This window comes from Mastacembelus armatus, chromosome 4 (genome assembly GCF_900324485.2).
Source record: "Mastacembelus armatus chromosome 4, fMasArm1.2, whole genome shotgun sequence".
Lineage (NCBI taxonomy): Eukaryota > Metazoa > Chordata > Actinopteri > Synbranchiformes > Mastacembelidae > Mastacembelus > Mastacembelus armatus.
Window position 1 is genome coordinate 11798654 of NC_046636.1, and position 20468 is coordinate 11819121.

The 20468-nt window shown below is 37.0% G+C and overlaps 3 protein-coding genes across 8 annotated transcripts; 2 read left to right on the forward strand and 1 right to left on the reverse strand.

Moving 5' to 3' along the window:
* Positions 1-670: 670 nt before the first annotated feature.
* Positions 671-11871, forward strand: prkacba (protein kinase, cAMP-dependent, catalytic, beta a). 3 transcript variants are annotated; one of them, XM_026323185.2, is made up of 11 exons: positions 671-1039; positions 3695-3703; positions 4394-4455; positions 4803-4931; positions 6261-6359; positions 6613-6695; positions 6877-7003; positions 7256-7351; positions 7850-7972; positions 8202-8366; positions 8665-11871. In XM_026323185.2, the coding sequence occupies exons 1-11, from the start codon at positions 994-996 to the stop codon at positions 8788-8790; spliced, it is 1065 nt and encodes a 354-aa protein (XP_026178970.1). In that variant the 5' UTR covers positions 671-993; the 3' UTR covers positions 8791-11871. The 3 variants fall into 3 exon arrangements, with proteins under 3 accessions (XP_026178970.1, XP_026178972.1, XP_026178969.1); XM_026323187.2 differs by lacking the exon at positions 3695-3703 and having other exon boundaries at positions 672-1039; XM_026323184.2 differs by lacking the exons at positions 671-1039; positions 3695-3703 and adding an exon at positions 2487-2806.
* Positions 11872-12022: 151 nt separating this feature from the next.
* On the forward strand, positions 12023-15449 carry samd13 (sterile alpha motif domain containing 13). Of its 4 annotated transcripts, none has more exons than XM_026323687.2 (5): positions 12023-12218; positions 12494-12604; positions 13454-13496; positions 13612-13723; positions 13811-15449. In XM_026323687.2, the coding sequence occupies exons 2-5, from the start codon at positions 12577-12579 to the stop codon at positions 13952-13954; spliced, it is 327 nt and encodes a 108-aa protein (XP_026179472.1). In that variant the 5' UTR covers positions 12023-12218; positions 12494-12576; the 3' UTR covers positions 13955-15449. The 4 variants fall into 4 exon arrangements, with proteins under 4 accessions (XP_026179472.1, XP_026179473.1, XP_026179470.1 ...); XM_026323688.2 differs by having other exon boundaries at positions 12497-12604; XM_026323685.2 differs by having other exon boundaries at positions 12023-12205.
* Positions 14976-19434, reverse strand: uox (urate oxidase). Its single transcript, XM_026323683.2, has 8 exons — positions 19151-19434; positions 17941-18153; positions 17091-17207; positions 16561-16639; positions 15898-16084; positions 15615-15738; positions 15206-15289; positions 14976-15117 (listed from the first exon to the last, which is right to left on the reverse strand). The coding sequence occupies exons 1-8, from the start codon at positions 19169-19171 to the stop codon at positions 15043-15045; spliced, it is 900 nt and encodes a 299-aa protein (XP_026179468.1). The 5' UTR covers positions 19172-19434; the 3' UTR covers positions 14976-15042.
* Positions 19435-20468: the final 1034 nt, after the last annotated feature.

Below are 20468 nucleotides of genomic sequence, written 5' to 3' on the forward strand. Positions count from 1 at the left end.
TTTTTTTTATCTCAAACACAAAGATATCCCTGTATGATTACAAGTTCCACGACGTAGGTTACTGGTGATTGCTCTCATCAAAACAAAACACTGTAACAGATTTTTTTTATCTCCTTGAATCATTTCATAAAAATGTGTGGTCTGCAAGTTTTCTTTCAAGGATAACATCTCTTCCTGTGTCTAAAAAGCTTCTTTAAATTCAGTTATTGCTCAACATAAAGATAAAAAATATTACTATTACTTTTGCTGCAATTAAAGCCTTTCTGAGAACATGCAGTGCATGAGTTGTGAGGATAATGGACGACCAAATAACATGAAAAATAATGTAACAGTCAGGACATGTTGTGTTTCTTTAACTTCTACAGTGTAGTATAAACTGTTAAATATTTTTACACATATAGTGAAGTGGATAAAATTACTATAAGTAATTTAAGACAAGCTTGTCTTTATAGAAACAATTTCTTGTCAACAAATAAAAGAATGATAATTATTGTCTAATATATCTTTGAGAGAAATGATCAGTTATTACCCCTCTCACTAGTCAAAGTAAAAGAGTCTAGTAAATAAAGACACTCTAAATGTGGCTTCTATGAATATAAAAATAAACTGTTGCCTAATATATCAAACTCATGTGACGTATGTGTGTCTACAATTCCGACCGGCCCATGAAGGCAGCGTTTCACCCACCAATTCTGTTCTACTTACTCCCATGTAACTTGAACGCAGCCTGAAACGACAGTAGGCAGAGGTGAAAAGTCTGGATCATGTTTTTACTTCCGTGGAGGTACACCTAAGCGACCAGCACTGTAAATAAATCTGAACAGGGCGACTAGCAGAGCACGCTGAGGTTCTGCCCCCTAGGAGAAGACATTGATGTTGCCGTTAGCCAACCAGCTAGCCCGAGCTGAAATTTGCTATCTAGCTAACTGAGAAACTATTAGCTCACCGCCATCACTGCTCCTAGCCAGCTGTGAAGAACCCTGTCTTCCGACGATGGGAAATGCAGCAACTGCCAAGAAAGGGAATGAGCAAGAAAGCGGTGAGCACTGAAAACACCCAGCTAGCTTATTACCACTGTAATGTTAACGTTAGCCAGCCTGCAGCGGAAGCTTGCTTCATTAAAGTCAGTGGAGGGCAGCGTTTAGCAGCAGTTGTTTCGTATTAGCAGAGCAGTAACGTTACAGTGATATGGGCTGCAGAGAAGAACCATGTTTGGGCATGGAGTTGCAAGTTGTATAAGCTCCGTAGCAATGAATTCTGTTTGCACTTGTAAACAGTGACACAGATGATGCAGTAAGCTAATTATTGAAAGTGACATATGTGCAGACGACAGTGTGGTCCTGGTGAAGCTTTTCCACAGCAGTGATCGCAAGGAAAGATTCATGACTCAACGATATGAACGCTTTATAGTTATCTCACGCTGCAGCGTTTAACTGACCTCATAAAGGCACCGCGTTTAATTTCCAAACAGCTGCTATCAGCTGCCTGGACCCAAATACCATCAGCAAACACTGGTTTCTGCTAAAGCTGCAGTACAAGGCCTGGTCATTGCTCACAGCATGTACCTGATAACGACCAATAGAGAAGAAAGCTTTGAATAAGGCCAATATTGTAATTACCAAGTGGTTTTATTTGTTTGTTTGTTTCTAGCGTTGCTTGATCTTCCAAATAAGAGCTGCAAAGTGGGTAGCAATAGCTTCTATCCAACCTTGGTTGAAGTGTCAAGTCAGTCATCAACAGGCTTACTGTAAATGAAACCTCATACAGATCAGTGTTTTTTCTGTTACCTGAATCTCTTGGGTTGATGCTATACCACTGAGGAATAGTAGCTCCCCTCCTAGTAAAATTGCACTTATTGAAAAGCAATTCTGCAATGCTAAGTGCTCTATTAATCACTCTCAAAGGACAAAGGACGCTGTCGTGTTTAGTGTGCTAACCCACTAAACTATACCATGAGTGGTCTGTGTGTTAAACACTGATCTTGACCTGCTTTCTCACTGGCATTACGGCATACATTCTCTCAGCCTTGTTACTCAAGCCAGGGTGTAGTGTCTGTGGGGCTCAACAACACTAATGCAAACAGCAAACTGCAGGAGCCTGTTTTCTGTTTTTATTTCAGGTATTGAATGCTGTTAGCCAGAGTGAGATATACAAGTGGAGCTCCATAACAAACCCACATATGTAGTTCAAGAAAGGCAGTGTAAGGGTCTGTCTGTAAGGGTGACTTTGCACGTGGGAGAAAGACTTGCATTGTTAAACTTTACCACCAGAGAGCATGATAACTTGGAGATAATCTCTCACTTGGTCAGTGGGTGTTACAAGTCTACAGTTCCCTTAACACTCTGAATGCACCACTGTGTAATTTTGACATAACTTTTAAAGGCTGTACGTTTTGTGTGCTTTGTTAACTTTGTATACCTTTGTCAAAACAGGGTCACTATTTGCATGGGAGACCAATAAGAGCGTTCCAGTGACACTGCACAGAAAAAATAGACATGCAGTTGGCCACTGAAACAGAAGCAGTCTCTTTTTAAACAGGAAGCCTAATTTTATGTGGTTAGCCAAGCATTGCAGTGCATACAGGAAGCTAGTATCAGTCATTCGTCTGCAGGCTGAAAACGGTTGTTTTGTCTGTCAGCCTTTTCACTCACATTTCAAGAAATTTGTCTCGAAATGGCCCAGGGAAAGGATCAATCCTTCGCCAGCCGTCTTTTCCACAAATGTCGTAAGAGTAGCCAAGAGCAGAGAGGACAAGAGAGCGAGGTGCCTCATTTCTCTGAGTACACCCTCATGTGGGATAAGTGCAGTAAGTGCAGTGCGGCTTTTACACTTAAAATCTGTCTGCGACCATTTTGTAGCGCTGAGCAGAATCAGTCTCAATTTGCATTTGTAGTTCTTGTTTTCAGGAAAACTGGTTTACTTGAAGCTTATAAAATAAACCGAGTGTTGTATTGGTTGAATTGTACTTGCTTTTAATGAGAAGGTTTCATGTCTGAAGAGTTTTCCTTACTTTTATCACCGGGTTCACAGTACTGTACTTTTCAAACAGACATTAGACAAAAGTAACAGCAGACTAGGTATATATTTTGTAATGCAGGGCTTATGTGGTGCTTCAGTCACTTACATCATTGTAATACCTCTGTCCAGTTTGTTTGTGTACTGTTTTGTAAGTATGAAGTGCGTCGTTTTATGTGAGTTTTACTGTTTCTTGTTAATCATAATTATTTTATTTTCTTTGGACAGATGTGTGTAGGTTAAACTATTTGTTCATAGTAGGATAGTAAAGACTGATATTGGCAAGAAAGAAAGAAAATTAGATTCAATTATGTAGACCATCTACTGTACAGAATTAAACAGAAATATCCACTTGTGAATGTAATTGTAAATAATTTCTCTTGGAATTAAGGTGCTACATAGCAGTGTGTAAATATTCATCACTGTTGGTTTTAGTTACAGTTTTAGACCAAATACATTTCCAATACATTTTTAGACCAAAATTGTTTTATTTGAATTTTAAAGTTATGTAGTCAGGTTTTACTTCTGTTTTGTGTTTTGTTATGTGCTGCATTTAATCCACTTGAATCTTAATTGTTCTTCTTTTTAGAACTTCATAAATGTTTATGCCTCTCTTTCTCTTCTTCATCATTTCCATCCATGTGGGTCAATGTTCCTGCAAACCCTTGGTGAACTGTAGAGACTTTTGGTATGCTCATTTTTCCATGAGCAATCCTAAGTCACAGAGAAAATGTTCCATTTGTAGTTTACTTGTAACAGGCATGTATTTCTTTATCTAAATTTTACCTGTTTTAATAGCCTAGTCTCTTAACATATATTTTCCACATACTGTATACACCAGTCTGTCAGTGCTAGCTCTGCATTCAAATCTGTAACTATATCAAAGTGTACCATCAACTACATCTTAGACACCTGCCTTGATTCTGTGACTTTGGACATCTCATGTCTGCTATGACTTTCACAATGCACTGTGTTTCTAATGCCTGCCCTGTAGTCTCAGTTATGTTCTGCATTTTGTCTTTCTTGTCTATTATTACTGCCTCCCCCTTTACTCCCACCTACTCCTCAAAGAGATGCAGAACAGCTTGACTTTGAATTGGCCAAATCTGTAAAGTGCACAAGAGCTCTTCGCATCACTTTATAAATTTAAATTTCTTGCTTAGGTGTATGGTTTTGACATTTGTCACAGATGTATTTATCTGCTGTTTGTCAACTGTAGTCCTGCCTCCCCAGTACTTGACATTTGCCTGACCTTGAAGTGCACTTCGTCCCTTGAACATTTGAAATGCCTTTGTTTATTTTCCTGAACTTATGAACTGACCTTGTGTGAGTATGTACATGCTAATATTTTTTTCACATTTACCTCTCTTTTTTGTAGTGAAAGAGTTTTTAGCTAAAGCCAAAGAAGATTTTTTAAGAAAATGGGAGTGTCCATCGCAGGTAAGTTGTTGATATCAGTACTTAACATAATTTATAGAATTAAAATTTTATTTGCAATATGGACTCAGGTGTTTTCATATGGAAAAATTGTCAGACATGTAATATGACAGTGCCTAGCCAGGTCGAACTGGCTCTGATGTTGTTGACCTTAGTGCTACTGTAACTAAATCTGTAACTGTTTTATGTCATTTGAAGGCATTTACTTTAAAACAAATCATTTACTCTGAGCTGCATGAAGACACAATGTTATACATAGGAGCTCCAAGTAAACTAAAGCCATATGCAGAGATAAAGCATTTCAGTCATCAGTTTGCTGTCTCATTTCCACTGATAATGTGTTTTCTCAGAGCACAACGGGTCTGGATGACTTTGATAGGTTCAAGACTCTGGGCACTGGCTCATTTGGACGAGTTATGCTTGTCAAACATAAAGCAACAAACCAATTCTATGCCATGAAGATTTTGGACAAACAAAAAGTAAGTGTATGGTTTTAAAGAATAAGTTAACAAAAACTAAAGAACAGGGTGAACATGGCATGTGTATGATAGTGTCTGCAAGTGTACACACGAGTACACACATACACAGTCACACTTATGCCTTACTTTAATTTTGTGTATGTTTGTTGGTATGTATGTTTATTTTTATCTGTCTAGTGATACTCCCTGTTTGCTTAAAAAAAACTGCAACATGTTGATAACGTGTGTTTGTCTTATCTATGTTGTTATGCTTATCTGTATTAGATTATACAATAAATGTGTCAAAACCTTATGTGCATTAATGATACATAATTAAAGGCTTAAAGACTAGTGTCATAAATCAGAGTAGTTTGGAAAAACCAAGCAGCATCATTAACATGCTGTAACTACATAAATGCTGTGTATGTCATACAAGGAAATGAAACGCTTCCTCTCATATGCTGCCATCTTGTTATTGCTGAAAACCTCAGAGGCACTTCATGTGAGTTTCGATCTTTAAATACTGATGTGAAAATCGTGGGAGGAGAGTAACTTGTCCTCAGTATTTTGCTCATGTAGCAATAAAGCCTTAACTTGATACAGTTGATTTAATTGTCTGACTTTCTGTTTCAGCTCCACTGCTTAAAGACTTTACTTCATAGAGTGTATGGCTTCTCACTGAAGCTCTTTTTGTTTCTTACTGTTTTGTTTGCTCAGCTCTTAAAGGGCAATATTAAGTCTATTTACTGCTGAGCATCCATATTTCTTATTGCTTCTTGGTCTGTGATAGTATTTTTTAAACAGTTTTCCAGGTAGCCACTCTTTTGCATTTAGGCGTTTCAGTCCTATATGCAAATGATCTTTCAAGTTTTATGAGCTACAGCAGGTATCATCACAGTGAATATCATGGCTAAATGTTACATCATTGTGTGATAATACAATTGAGACAGTCTGATGTAGTGTCTGTATATTGCTTCTTTAAATCTCTGACATCTCAGCCCATTCACATCAATGTTTTTAAACCCAACACCAAGCAAATATGGACTTTACCTTGCATGATGACTTCTGAGTTCTCAGTTTGATTTTCTTCCAGTACAGCTTGTGCATGCAGTGCTGTTCAAATTAATTGTACTCAGAACCAGTTCCTCCACAAATAAAACAGAACATGATGTACACTCTGATGGATTATCTATCTTTAGCAACTTGTGAGTCTGTGCGAGTTGGTTTTCACACCTTGCTAAAACGAATGGAAGACACCAGCTAACTGTAGACCAGGACAGACACAATTCCAAAATGTCAAAAATGCTGTTATTAAAAATGTTATGTAAAAAAATTGTGCCTTCATTTCAGGTAGTGAAGTTGAAGCAGATAGAACACACACTAAATGAAAAGAGAATACTACAGGCAGTGTCCTTCCCCTTCCTCGTCAGATTGGAGTACGCTTTCAAGGTACACATTGGCCCTCACATCCTACATACAACTAGATGGTTTTAACATTTCACTCCTAACACTAACCTAGAAGACCGTATGTGATCCTCTGTAGTAGTAATAGAGTTGGTACAATACGTCTCAAAATAACAGCCATCTATGGGTTTATAAAAAATATGCACTAGCCATAATTTACTTATAATTTTTACTTCTTAACACCCATAGGTTAACATGTACTTTGTTGATGTGACACTGCCCTGGATTTGTTTAACAGGATAACTCAAACCTCTACATGGTGATGGAATATGTGCCTGGTGGAGAGATGTTCTCACACCTCCGACGTATTGGAAGGTTCAGGTACTGTACATACAATTTTTTTTTTTTTAGCCAACCACTGATAACTGGACAAAGACAACAGTTTTCACTTTGCTTACTGTGGTTTGGCAGTGTCATTCTTGAAACAGCTGCAGACATTTTAAGTTACTTCAGACATTTTAAGTTGTTCTGTTGTCTGACTGTCTACATCTCATTCTTTCAGTGAACACCATGCAAGATTTTATGCAGCTCAGATAGTACTCACCTTTGAGTACCTTCACTCCTTAGACCTCATCTACAGAGACCTGAAGCCTGAAAACCTGCTCATAGATCAACATGGATATATCCAGGTAGACAGTCTGCGTAAAGTTTATAATAGAACAGTAAATTTGGCCGAAGTGTGACATTCATCAAGTAGATCTGCTTCTAAACTATTAGATGTAACCCTGTTCATTATTGAGAAGCTAGAAACACTCACTAGTTGCTATGAAAGAACAACCAGTAGTAAATATCTGGAAAGCTGTGTTCGGGAATGTAGCATGTATTAACTTTGCTCTTACAGACTTCTTAATGTTTACATGCTCATATTGTCCTATCCTCAGGTCACAGACTTTGGCTTTGCCAAAAGAGTAAAAGGCAGGACTTGGACATTGTGTGGAACTCCTGAGTACCTGGCTCCAGAGATCATTCTCAGCAAGGTGGGCCCCTCATACAGTCCACATCCTGTATAGATGATGTTCCACTGTAGTTCTAAAGTATTAAGCCAATAACATGGATCAGATGAAACAATTATGATGATGATGATGAGGTGTAAGTGTTGCCTTTCAGTTTCAAGGGTTGTCACATTCCCATTCGTTTGAATGGGTATGTGTCTTAACCTTTAGGCCACCAGATGCCCTATTTTAAATTATCTTTGGATGTCACCTGACATCAATATAGCTGAATTTGTTTTTCATTTGATAAAATAAAAAGGGATACAGTTTCTACATAGGCCATCTGTTGTAGATGAAGATCAGTGAATTAAAGAAATTAAATTTAACATCATTGTTTTATTTTAATTCAGTGTGCTGTGGCAACTGGCCAACAAATATACAAAACTGAATCACTGTCATATATATTTCTAACTTCTGTATGTCTAAACCAGCCAGCCAAGGACACCCTTTCTAGAATAATGGAGTTTTTCCTGTTCCTTCCAGGGCTACAACAAAGCTGTGGACTGGTGGGCACTTGGAGTTCTTATCTATGAGATGGCTGCTGGTTATCCCCCATTTTTTGCTGATCAGCCTATCCAGATCTATGAAAAGATTGTGTCTGGCAAGGTATCTAGAGACAGTAATGGGCAATCTCTTAAAAATTAAATATTTTTTAATATTAATGCAGCCATTTCTGCTTAAATTTCTACCATACAAATTAACTCGATATTATCTCTCCAGTGGTTCTTAACTGCTCTTCACATACTGGCAAATGATGAATGTTAATGAATATTATAGGTTTAAAACACAACAGGTTAGTCCTTTATTCTATTTATTTATTTTTTCATTGTCATAGGTGCGATTCCCCTCTCACTTTAGTTCAGACCTGAAGGATCTGTTGAAAAATCTGCTCCAGGTAGACCTGACAAAAAGATTTGGCAACCTGAAGAACGGTGTGTCAGACATTAAAAATCACAAGTGGTTCTCCACAACAGACTGGATTGCCATCTACGAGAGAAAGGTATGTCTTCATTGTTGAAGCATGGACTGCCATTACGAGCTACCAGGTGATATTTATTATTTATTTAGTATTTACTGTGTCATAAAATTTCTGACACATGTAACATGTTAGTACACATCACAGATCAATTCCTGATCTATCTAAAGAAAATTACTGCAATTAACTGGTCTATCAGAGTACCCAATTACTAGACACCTGCTGTTTGACAAATAATTAATTTGACTTGAATAAACACCACCTTTTGTTTGATGTAGAGAAATTAAAAAAATATATTCTCAATTTTCTTTTGTTTTTGTAGGTTGAAGCCCCTTTCTTGCCAAAGTGCAGGGGACCTGGAGACACAAGCAACTTTGATGACTACGAAGAGGAGGACATTCGTGTGTCACAAACAGAAGTGTGCGCGAAAGAGTTTGCTGAGTTCTAGTGAGTGAGCAAGAGTCCCATCAGGGTGTTTTGGGATATTTGCACTCTCCTGAGGGTTAAGGTGTAAACGAGGCTGTCATGTGTTCAAAAGAAATGCCTCGTTCCTTCATTCCACACTGCTGAATGAGGTCCTTCTTGCCATGATCCTGCGTGCAGTAAGCACTAACCTACACACAGCCACATTATGCAGACACCCCTCGTGCTGCAATACAAAACTACTAGACTATGTACTCATCTTTTGTCTTTTTCTGTTTTCTTTTTCCCACTTTTGAGTATCTTTACTCTTTTTATTTGAATTAAGTTATGTGAAAAGCAACTTGAAAACCAGTTATACTCACATTTTCAAGTGGCGCAAAATAATTGATTGTATTGGCTGGCATTGCACATTTTGGGACTTAAGCTTCAGGAAAAATGAAAGGGGTTTTTTTGGGGTTGGAATTGTTAACATTGAGTTTTGCCATTTATCAGATGTTTGTTACGTGCCTAAGGGCCTGTTTTGGGGTTAAGTTTATTACAGTTTCTCAGTGTTTATCATTCTGGGGCCCTTAAGACCTAGAACATCATTTCTGTGTGTATGGAAAGATACATATGTGAGACATATGATTTTAAAACACTGTTTTGTTAATGCATGGCTAAAATTCAAAGAAAGAATCATCCAGTGAAGGAAAAGAAGCACTGATGACTTCTTGATGTTTCTGAGTTTAAGTCTTGATCCTTGAAGTGATTGATGACAAGTGTTATTATGAAGCAGAAACTTATCACTGCTGTATTAGTTGAACATTTGTAGCATTGTTTTATCCATATCTGGTCCAAGGACATTTCCTTTTACCTCAGACTAGGTGTGGTGTTAATGTATGGAATGAAATGATATATTTTTAGGTACAACTCTCTTTCACAAGAAAGGAATGAAAGGAGTATGTCACTCCATCTGTATTTGGTACGTCCAAAAATATATGAAGCGCATTGACATGGCATTTTTCTAAAGCTGACTCATCAGTTTGTTGGATTCTCTTGAGTGTATATCATCATGGAAATGAAGCAGTGTTGGTCACATAGACATACATCCACTTGAAGTGGCTTTTTGATTTTGTTTTTAAAAGGTAATTGTGCTTTAGCCAAGCACTTGGAAGATATTGTGTTACTGCCATTTTGCTTTATTTTCATTTTTATTTTTGCATGTTTGCTACATTTGTACAGCAGTGTCACAACAAGCTAATAGTGCCCTAAAAGTGTTCCCAACTTCTTTTGTTGTTCTTTGTTTTGTTACCTTTTAAACTGTCCCATACCCTGGGACATTGATGCATTTGATAGGTGCTTTTTATCTGAGTGATATATGCTTCTGCATAATCCCCTGAAAACACAACAATGAAATACATTTTAATAATGAAAATAGTAACAGAAAACTTAAATATTTTGACCTTAAATTATTCATTCTTCTTGGACACTGCTTGATTGAACCAGCTACTTAACTGCAGTTACGGGTTGTAATCTCTTCGCATCACTTTCCAGCCAATTAGCACACTGTGATAGAGCTAAATGTGCTCTTTCTCGCTGAATTGTTCAGGCTGAGTCAGGTCAGTTGAAGAACGTTAAACAACAAAAATGTTAATAGTCTTGTCTCACGTTTTCAAAGGGAATAAGATCAACAGTCTGACTTTTGAAGAACTTTCTCATTGTAAGCTGCTCCCGTTGAGTTGTCCCATTAATTTTGATACATTGCCTATCCTTGCTGCTGAAATGTAATTCATATCTCTGTCTAGACTTATCACTGGTTGACATGTGTTTTAAAAAAAAAAAAAAAAAGTTATGTTTCAGAACTACTAGGCCAAGGTGTCCACCTGTTGAACTTCGATAATTCAGAAAAGGTTTAGTTTTGTGATCCGTTTATTCCTTTTTAGAAGGCTGTTTGTCTGCTGTCCCTGTTGAAGTTTGAGGTCACTTCTGCAGGTCGGACACTCAGGGCTGTGGGGAAATCAGAAAACGTTTTACATTTCACACCTTTTTGAAAGAAGAAATGCATTGCTGACAGTCTTCAGAAGTTTTGATTATTATTTGACATGGTGCTCACATCTTTGTAAATGACTAAAATGCAATTTAATCAAATTCAACAATCATAGAAACTGAAATGTGAAAAAGGTTTGGGGAATTGATGCTTTTTTCAGGTACTGATGTACTGTATGGATATTGGCTATGTCTGAATTTAAACAATTTTCATAGTTTCATAGTTTTTTCATTGAGCACATAATGTGATTTTATTTAGGGCTAATTTCATTTCAAAAGGCTCAACTGTTTCTAATCCTATTTTTTATTTGTATTCAGAGATGTCTAATAAAATAACATTTTAAATGTTGAAACCTACATATCAGTATGTATAAGGGGACTCCAAATGTTTTATTCACAAAAATGAAACTGTTACAGTGAATATATTGAATTATTTATTTGTATGTTTTTCATTTGCCCTTATAAATGTTTATAGAAATAAAAACATTTCCTGCAAATAATAGACATTGATGCCTATTTGGAATTGGAAGATTTTAATTTAACATTTTTCCTATGTATGTATGTATATTTATATATATATACATATATACAACTTTAGTATTTACTTTACTTCTACTAGTAAATAGGATCTAATATTTTTCCCAGGTTGAAGGTTAAACAAACGGTAATTGCAGAATCAGTCTTTTTTTTTTTTCTTTTTTTTTCTCCACAAAGTTTCAGCCTTAACCTCCTGTGTGTAAACTTTCCAGAAAAGTGTGTAGGAAATCCACAGTTTAAATATCATCCCACGTGTGTAACAATGTTTGTCATGTTTGATGTAAATGATGGCACTTTTCCCTGAGCCATTTCACACTCCTGACTGAAGGAAATCACTATGAGTTCTTTGTAGCTAGACACACAAGCCAGTATGGGATCAGTAATCTAAAATGTGTCTGGATGTAGTTGAGTGGGATCTCTTGCACATCACTGAAAAGGCTGACACGTTTTTCCCACCCATATTTATTTGTGTTTGCAAGAGGAATATACTTTGCTGTAGCAGATTTTATGTAACAGAAAATGTCACTATAATAAATTCTTTTTTTTAAAAACTCCACCTGTTTGCGTTTAATGCGATTAAAATATATTGCTCTACGTGTAGAGATAACTGATACACTTTAGCAGATGCATAATCTCAGAACTACAAACCCAGACGTTGTAACGTTACAAAACTTCACTTCCCATGATTCCTCGCTGTCATGTGGGCGAAGGAAGCTAAACCGATGAAAGGGGGCTAGTTGGCTTTACTTGATTAAATCTTGATTTAATCAAAAGAATATCGCTGTTTATTAATTCGTAAAATATCTCAGTGATTAGAAAACCTTTGTTATCCAAACTCCGTGTATAGCTTGGACGAACTGTTGTCAAGCAAGAATCAGGTAAAAAAAAAAGGTAACTGTTAAATGTATTAGCAAAGCCAGCTAACTATCCCTGTTAGCTTAATACGAAAATGTTTAAATATTAGCTGTCATCCTTTAGCGTTAAGACCCATTTCGTGTTGTATGTAACGTTATTCAGCTATTTTTAATCCGGCTAACATTGTGAGTTTTGGGTCGTCATTATCACATGCTGTAGCTCACCAGAGCAGCAGCTTTCTTTTGCTCTGTACCGATGTTTTGGTTTTAAATGTGCTTCGTAGTGTTTTGACTGTCTTCATGTTGTTCCAGTAGATACGTCCAGACAACAAACAAAGAACAATGATGGTGTTTGCATTACCAAAACATTAAGTTTCTCCGAGAGAAGACATCTGATGAAAATTTACTGCAACGCTTCAGATTGTAAGAGTCATTATTTCGTAAATGATGGTTAAATTAGAGGCTGAAATTGAAACTGCATCGTGAGTTGAGTTAAATGACACGCTTCTTTGCTCACTCAAAATTATTGTTTCAGTTTGAAAGTAATCACGACTAGTATGAAGTTTATATTTATAAACAGTTTCTGTTTGCTTGTGTAACCTCTCAGAATCTTCAGTAGCTTCATCATGAGCCAAACACTGGTTTACCTTACATAACGCTTAAAGAGCCAGCTGGATGTAATGCTATACTGAATATGTCAGGCTGAGTGGCATGTGTACAAAATTAGAGCTGAAAGGACTTGTCAGGAAGCAAATACAGAATTAAACAAGAGCTATGTTAGAATATATTATCATTTATTTCATTTTTAATTCATGCAAAAAGTAAAATGTTTCTGTCTTTTCAAATATATGTATTTGCAGATTTTATCAGTATTCTTTGACAGTAAACTGAACACTGTCAAGAAGATGTCACTCTGGAAAGTTGACAAAAATTCACATTATATGTGCTTGCAAAAAATTTCATCTTGAAGTTTTATTTAGACTGCTAGACCAACAACTTCAGAATGTACAGTGCAACACATAGCTAACACATAGTTTATGTACCTACAGACAAATGTTTCACCTGTTTTTGAAGCTACTTAAGGTGTAATTTGCAAGGAATATTAGAAAAATTTTAAGCTCCTACTGATACTGCCTGACTTTGATTTCACTGTTTTCAGAGCCATTAATATGCTCACTATTTCCTGAATATATTACAAAATTGTAAAAAAAAATAGATATAATTCTTTTAGTTCTAGCTGGATATAAAATTACCACTTTTTTGTTTTTGCAGCCGGCATGGAAGACAAGGCAAATGGCTCTGTTGAAACCAAAAGGTATAATCTGCATTTCGACATAAGAATTAAGAGAACATAAGAGAAAGATTTGTTCTAAATGACTGTTACAGTTCAGTGTGCATGGACATTAAGATCTATCCATTCACTGTGACAGCCCAGTGGAGAATGGTCAGCTGCCGGACCCTGCCAATTGGGGGGTCGCTGATGTTGTCAATTACTTCAAAGCAACGGGGTTCGAGGAACAAGCCACAGCTTTCCAGGATCAGGTTGAAGTGTTCTTCCTGCTCAAAATACTTGTCACATGTTGAAACAAATTACGGTGTGAATCAAATATTTCTCTCTACAACTGACAGGAAATCGATGGCAAGTCCCTGCTCCTGATGACACGTAACGACGTCCTGACGGGCCTGTCGATAAAGCTCGGCCCTGCACTGAAGATCTACGAGTATCACGTAAAGCCGCTGCAGACTCAGCACCTGAAGAGCAACGCCTCATAGCACTGCAGGCCATCCCAACGCCCTCCGCTGTGACAATCATCATGCCAGGAGACTCCAGGTTAGCTGCCGCCTCACAAAGACTCCTCTGACCACAGTGGCACCTTAACAAGAATTTGAATGCTGTATGTTTTTATAAGCATGGGACCCAAAAATGGGTTTCACATGGAGTCCACTCAGCTGTTTACCCTTTCAGCCATTCTTATTTTTGCTGCTTGAGATATGTATTTTTTGTGTTTTATTTTAAAAAAAGGAAATTTGAGAAGAATATTCTGCAGGTATGGTGTGTGTGTGTGTGTGTGAATGTGAATGCGTGAATTAAAGTGAATTAACCTAGCCTGGTTTAAACCTTTGACGCACCTTCAAAAAAGTAACGTAAATGTCCCTTCGTCCCAAAAATGTGCAAAGGTGCATCAAAGGGTTAAAAAAAAAAGGTATTTGTATATAAGATGATATATAGCTGAAAATTGTGTATGCTCTGTCATACCTGAACACTGATACATGCGGAGAGTTATTCTGGCGCATCCTATTTTGCCGTAAAGTCAGTTTTTATGCTCAAAACTGTGCAGCTGAGTCCATGAAAAACATGTAACAATGAAGCATTTTGTTCCCAGACACAAGCCAAACGAAAGCCTCTTTGTTCTTGCACACCTTCATTATCTTATCTTGGCTTCAGGCTTTTGACATGAAATATTTATGTGTATATATTCATATTATGTTCCTACCTGTGGTGCTTTTCAGCATTGTCACAAAGACAACTGTACTGAAGTGTGTATATGTGCAACATAACACTGGAGTTTGAATATCTGAATCAAAGATTTGCAATAAATGGTGCTCTTTTCTCACCAAAGAACATTATAGTTTAAAATTTGACAGTAGTTTCCTTGTACTTAATTTTATTTGATTAGATATTCACATCACATGGTAAGCAGCATTAATCATGTTTGAATTAAGATGTAATTCTGACAAAAGCACTTAAAATGTTTGTTTTTAGAACCTGGCAATGTAAATACCAGGTTGACCTTTCTGTTGCTTATTAAGGGTGATGTGTTGCTCAGGGCAGCTGCATTTCTGTATTTATATAGACGCCTTTACAGCTTTGCTTGCTGTTTCCTGCGCACTGTCCCTGTGATGTTCCCTGAGGGGTTATCCAGGGGAAGAAGTATCTGTGAGGGGAAAAAAAAAAACACAGTAATACCCAATAATTTCATACCTAGAAAAACTTAAATGATTTGTTTTAATAACCAAACTTACTTCATCTCTGTTGTCAAGACCCATTTTTGTCATGTCTATGGTGAAATAATGCTGGTTGGGCATCACAATCTCTATTTCATCCACCTAAAAGAGAATTTTCATTTTACAGCTTGAGTTTTGTGAAAAGCTTGTAATATACTGTAATATACTGTATGTGGCATCATACTGAACTTTAAATATTTGTAATAATATGTTTGTGTATGCCCAAGTAAGAATTTAGAGTAAAGTACAAATGATGATATTGCTTCTGTGTACAGCTGTTAATTCATTTATATTTTTGATATGTGTAGCAGTTATGAGGTTTTATGTATAGAATATGTTAGAGGCAGTGACAGATTTTAATTCTGGTATTGCTAAAACAGCATATCTACATTATATGTAAATGGTTGTGATGTTAATGTGAGCATACCTCAGGAACTCTGTTCAGAACCAACACCTGTGTGTCATAAAGTGTCTTCTGCACAGAGGGGGAGAACTCTCCACGGTCATAGGGGCCTGCAAACCTCTCAGTAATTGTCTCCTTAACACATTCCCTATGAGTACAGTGATGTGATGATCATTCCATTTTTTCTAAATGCTTGTCAGAAAGAGCTTTCCTTCTGTTTTAAAAGTTACACTTTATGGTAAATTCCACTGTCTATGAAGTTAATGAATGCAGTGTTCTCTCTGACCAGTCTTTAACAGATAATTACCATGCAGCATTGAAGTCAACACCCTGAATCTTGTTGTAGCACCATCGAGAATAGACAGAGGTGCAGAAACACCTGTCCTTGGTGTCTTTCAGAGTAGTGAAGCGGTCTCGGAGGAAACCCTCAAAACCAGACTGAGTGGTTTTCAGCACCTTCATGTTCTTCATCCCACTGTGAACCACAGGAATGCCTGTATTGGGACACAGAGTCCACAGGTATAGTCTAATCGGAAACATCAGCTAAATTTTGATGGCTCACAACAAAATGGCGGTCATCATCAGTGACCTACTCCATTGACAAATGCCATAGTTTTAATTCCTTTCATTTGCGCCATACAGTACTGGATTCAATCATGATGCATGTAGAATTCAAACTGGACAGAGATCAGACCATGATATGAACAGAATGCATTGCTGCTCACATATATAGTAACTACTGGCAAATAAAGACCTTGACACTACTGCAGGATATTACCCTGGAGAAAAACATTTACAACGTAACATTTTCCTGAGCCACAAGTTTTTTCATACAGAGGTAAGTAGAACTTTTGAACTCCCTTCAAGATGCAATGAGATGTTTATCTCATCTCAAAGAAACAATGACAAACTGTGGAAGTGCATTTTTAAATATATTAAGCCCAGCTAGTGTTTGTGTAGTTATGCTTACCATTGCGAGTCTGTTCAACATCGCAGAAGTGGCAAGCTTCTGGACTGAAAATAAACGCGTGAGCATGCTCTACCCCATTCTGAGAGAGAGAAAGGTCTGCATCTTAGTCCACATGGCAATCTCACTCAGAGTATAAATCAAGCTTAACCACAGCCAAGAGTGATGTTATGGGGTCCTTTAGTACACTTCACATCATTTGAGGTTACTGTACTTACAGTGAATTAAATTAAAATTTCAAGATATTATTCTGCTTGCTGCAATTATTTAATATGTCCTTCCACTTTTTTAGGTGTAGCAGTTCCTGGGACCTGGATCTTTAAGCACTGCTAAAGAGGAACGTAAAACCCCATGACAATGTATATGTAGGCATCCAGAATTTTTTTGAAAAAAAAATGTGTGAAAAAAAACTCATCTTTAGTATCATTGGTTCTTCTTGTATTTTTCAGTTTCTGAAAGGTAAAATGTGTGCAATCAAAAAGTTAAAACTCGTGTTCTTTCTATGCCTGATCACTGAACCCTTTTTTTTTTACCTTCTCCAGTCTTCTCCATGGGGCTTCCTCCATGTAAACTTTGGCCCTCAGCACATGGTTGAAAGAGGTGAGGAAATGATGACAGATATCTAGAGAAAACTGTTCGATGGTCTTTACCTAAACAGATGTCAATAACACTAAAATCAGAGATAAAACAAACACGTTTCAGTTTTATGAGAAACAGTTACCTAACATGAACTGGAACACAAAGAACTAAAACAAGTGCTAACTGGGCAGTATTTTAACAGGGTATGTTTACCTCTCCTTATATTTGAACTATGTGCTGACACGAGTCACTTGTGACTGTATATTAAGAGTAAATGAATAACTATATATGAAGCCTCCCAGTCAAGTGAATGAAAAAAACAGTTTTCTATTGAAATGAACCCTAAAAGCATATTAACACTTGACTTCTACTGTATGCAGCTACTCTTGGTTTAAAACTGGATGACAATTTGCTTTTCATAGGACCTATGAAATAAATTACTTTTTAGTTGATTACACATTGTTCTGTCATTACTGTAGCAAGGATTAAATCATTGATGCATGTTACAGTCTGAAATTGAGTACACATCCTCATAACCATCAGACGTGACTGCTATTAAATATTTCTCAGGTTTAAACACTTCTCCAGTAAGAATAAAAGATCTAGTTTGTGGAAAACCCTGCAGACCTGATTCTGGTAACACCATTTACCATCTGTTCATTGGCTTCAAATCTGTTAACATTGTTCCCCTATGCAGTGATCAGGAAGTTTATTGGTTGAGCATACTCACACAATATAGGGTCTGTAATTTGTAGCTGTGGCCCTGTTCAAGGTTACAAGCTGCAGTACAAAGACACAACCTACCCCCTTAAGCTTAGCTAGGGCATGGACAGTGTTTTTGATGGTATCAGTGGGGATGATATCTGAGTTGTCTCCACTCAGATAATCCTTCCGTGATTTGAGTGTGAGCTCCACATTAGTCTTCAGCTCAATGATGTCGTGGTGGCCCTTCTGTCTCCTGATGACCAGCACCTTCACTTCATTCTTTCCATAGCCTGTTTTCACAAACTCCACATTCTGCACACACCAGGGACAGATTACTGACATTTTGCAGTTCAGCACTTTCCAGTTCTGCACACTATTTTATTTATTTTATATATAGATATAGATATCCTCTTTTTTTTCTATATAATGTGACCTTCAGTCAGTCACTGTGTGCACTTTTACATCTGATAATATCTATGTGCAGGTTTATTTAATGATGATTTTATTTTTATTTATGATGTTCTCACTGATTGGTTGCTTAGCCATGAATATTTTCTACATTCTAACATTAATTAATTACTTAATTCATTCTTTAACTATACCCTCTTATCCTTAATTAGGGTCACAAGGATCTGCTGGAGCCTATCCCAGCTATCTTTTGGGTGAAAGGCAGGGTTGCACCCAGGACAGGTCACCAGTCCATCACAAGGCTCTAACATGAATTCCATCCATCCATCACAGGGACAGAGAGACAAACAACCTCACACACTCACACTCACTCCTTTGGGCAATTTAGAGTCACTAATCAACCTAACATGCATGTTTTTGGACTGTGGTAGAAAACAGGAGTACCCGGAATAAACCCACACCTAACATGAATTCATTCTTGATAATTTATTAATGAAATGTGTCTGAAGATATTAATACAATTATATGTGCATACTATATATACAATATATATACATTAATATACATTTGAATCTATTAATACTTTTTGATGTAAGAGAAAATATGCAAATGTTTATTGTTAGACTTCCTCAAGAGCACTAGTATAAGTCTCAATGTGATAATTTAAAGAGTAAGAAATTTAATATGAAATCTCTATGTACATACATATTTTGTATTTTGAGGCATTAATGTTTGACAGTGGTTTAGAATTTGAGTATCTTCAGATCATGGTTTAGTCCTGTGGGTGTTGATACCAAGAATGAAACATAGTCAACAGCTGAATCATTTAAAGCAGACTCACCATTATATGCTGTTTTTTCAGACAAAAAATACACCTGTGTGTAATATAAAGACTAGTTACCTGATCTGAAGCAGCTGCCATGCTATCTTCCTTTTCTTTACTTGCTGTACTGTCTCCAGCAAAAGGTGTCTCTACCAACAGAGGAGGATTTTGTAGAGGGTGGTGCTCTCTTTGTACTCAGGCTATTGGCTTAGGTGTAAGTTCAACCCATTTTAGCTTGGCTTTTGTCTATAATATTTACACTTCCAAACATGCAAATGCACACACAAACTTTAGTCTTGCTTTACTACATGTGGGATCACACAGAGAATTCACACCTTCATACATTTTATAACATAGATATTTTGTTGTTTTGTAGTTTTGAGATTCCAGATAATACATTTCACTGTATTAATGATTAATAATAGTAGTCTATAACCTGTCTGCTGATTTAATTTATAAATGTGTCTCAGGTTGTATTCACACCTGAGCAGTTGTTCAGAGGGGCGTTTAACCCCAAAGATCAGTTCGTTTTGTCATATGTGAACATAGTGATCGTGCTCGGATGCAGAATAAAACAAGCAGGCTGCGATCGCCAAGAAGGGGTGGTCTCGACCCACTTCCATTGGAGCCCTGTAGAGGTCCGTTTTCAGTGCGAACATACTCAAAACAGCAACCAGGAAAACAGACTCATAACTGTGGTTCAGAGAAGTCAAAGAAAAAACAGAATAGAAGATTAAATGAAAGTGTTTCATTACACACCTTGTTTCCTGTTGCATACTGAGATCACTTTTAAACAGATGGTTTCCATCGCTCAACTTTCAGTTCACTAAAAAAGATCACTGTGGTTGTACTGAGCTCTCAAGTGTGAACATTTCTTAAAAAAATGAAAGAAAAAAAAAATCCCTGGATAATAAATGTGCAGTATGTGGACTCAACATTTTTACACACTAACAGTACAGTCTATTTTTTAACTAAAACTAGACTAAAACAAACAAATATCAATGAACTTAAAGTTATATACATGTTTCCAGAAAGACCAGTGTTTCCCCTGCCATTCATTTTGCAACCTCCTGCACTCCCAGAAGAAAGTCACAAAGCAGGTGCGTTTTACACGCATATGAAAAGTTAGGCTTGTATGAAAGATTGAAATACATTCGAGCAGTTCACATTTTTGAAATTACAGAGACGGTTACTGTTTTTACAATTACAGTACTTCGGTGGTTGTTTGATGGGAACATGCTCCACACACACATACAAACACACACACACACAGAGCAAAGCAGGTGAGACAGGTTAAGTGAGAGAAACTAGAGTTAAAGACAGCTAGTCACAGCAAACAAGCAAACATTCCCAACCCAACCCTGATCTATAGGAAGAGTTAGATGGTTGACTGTAA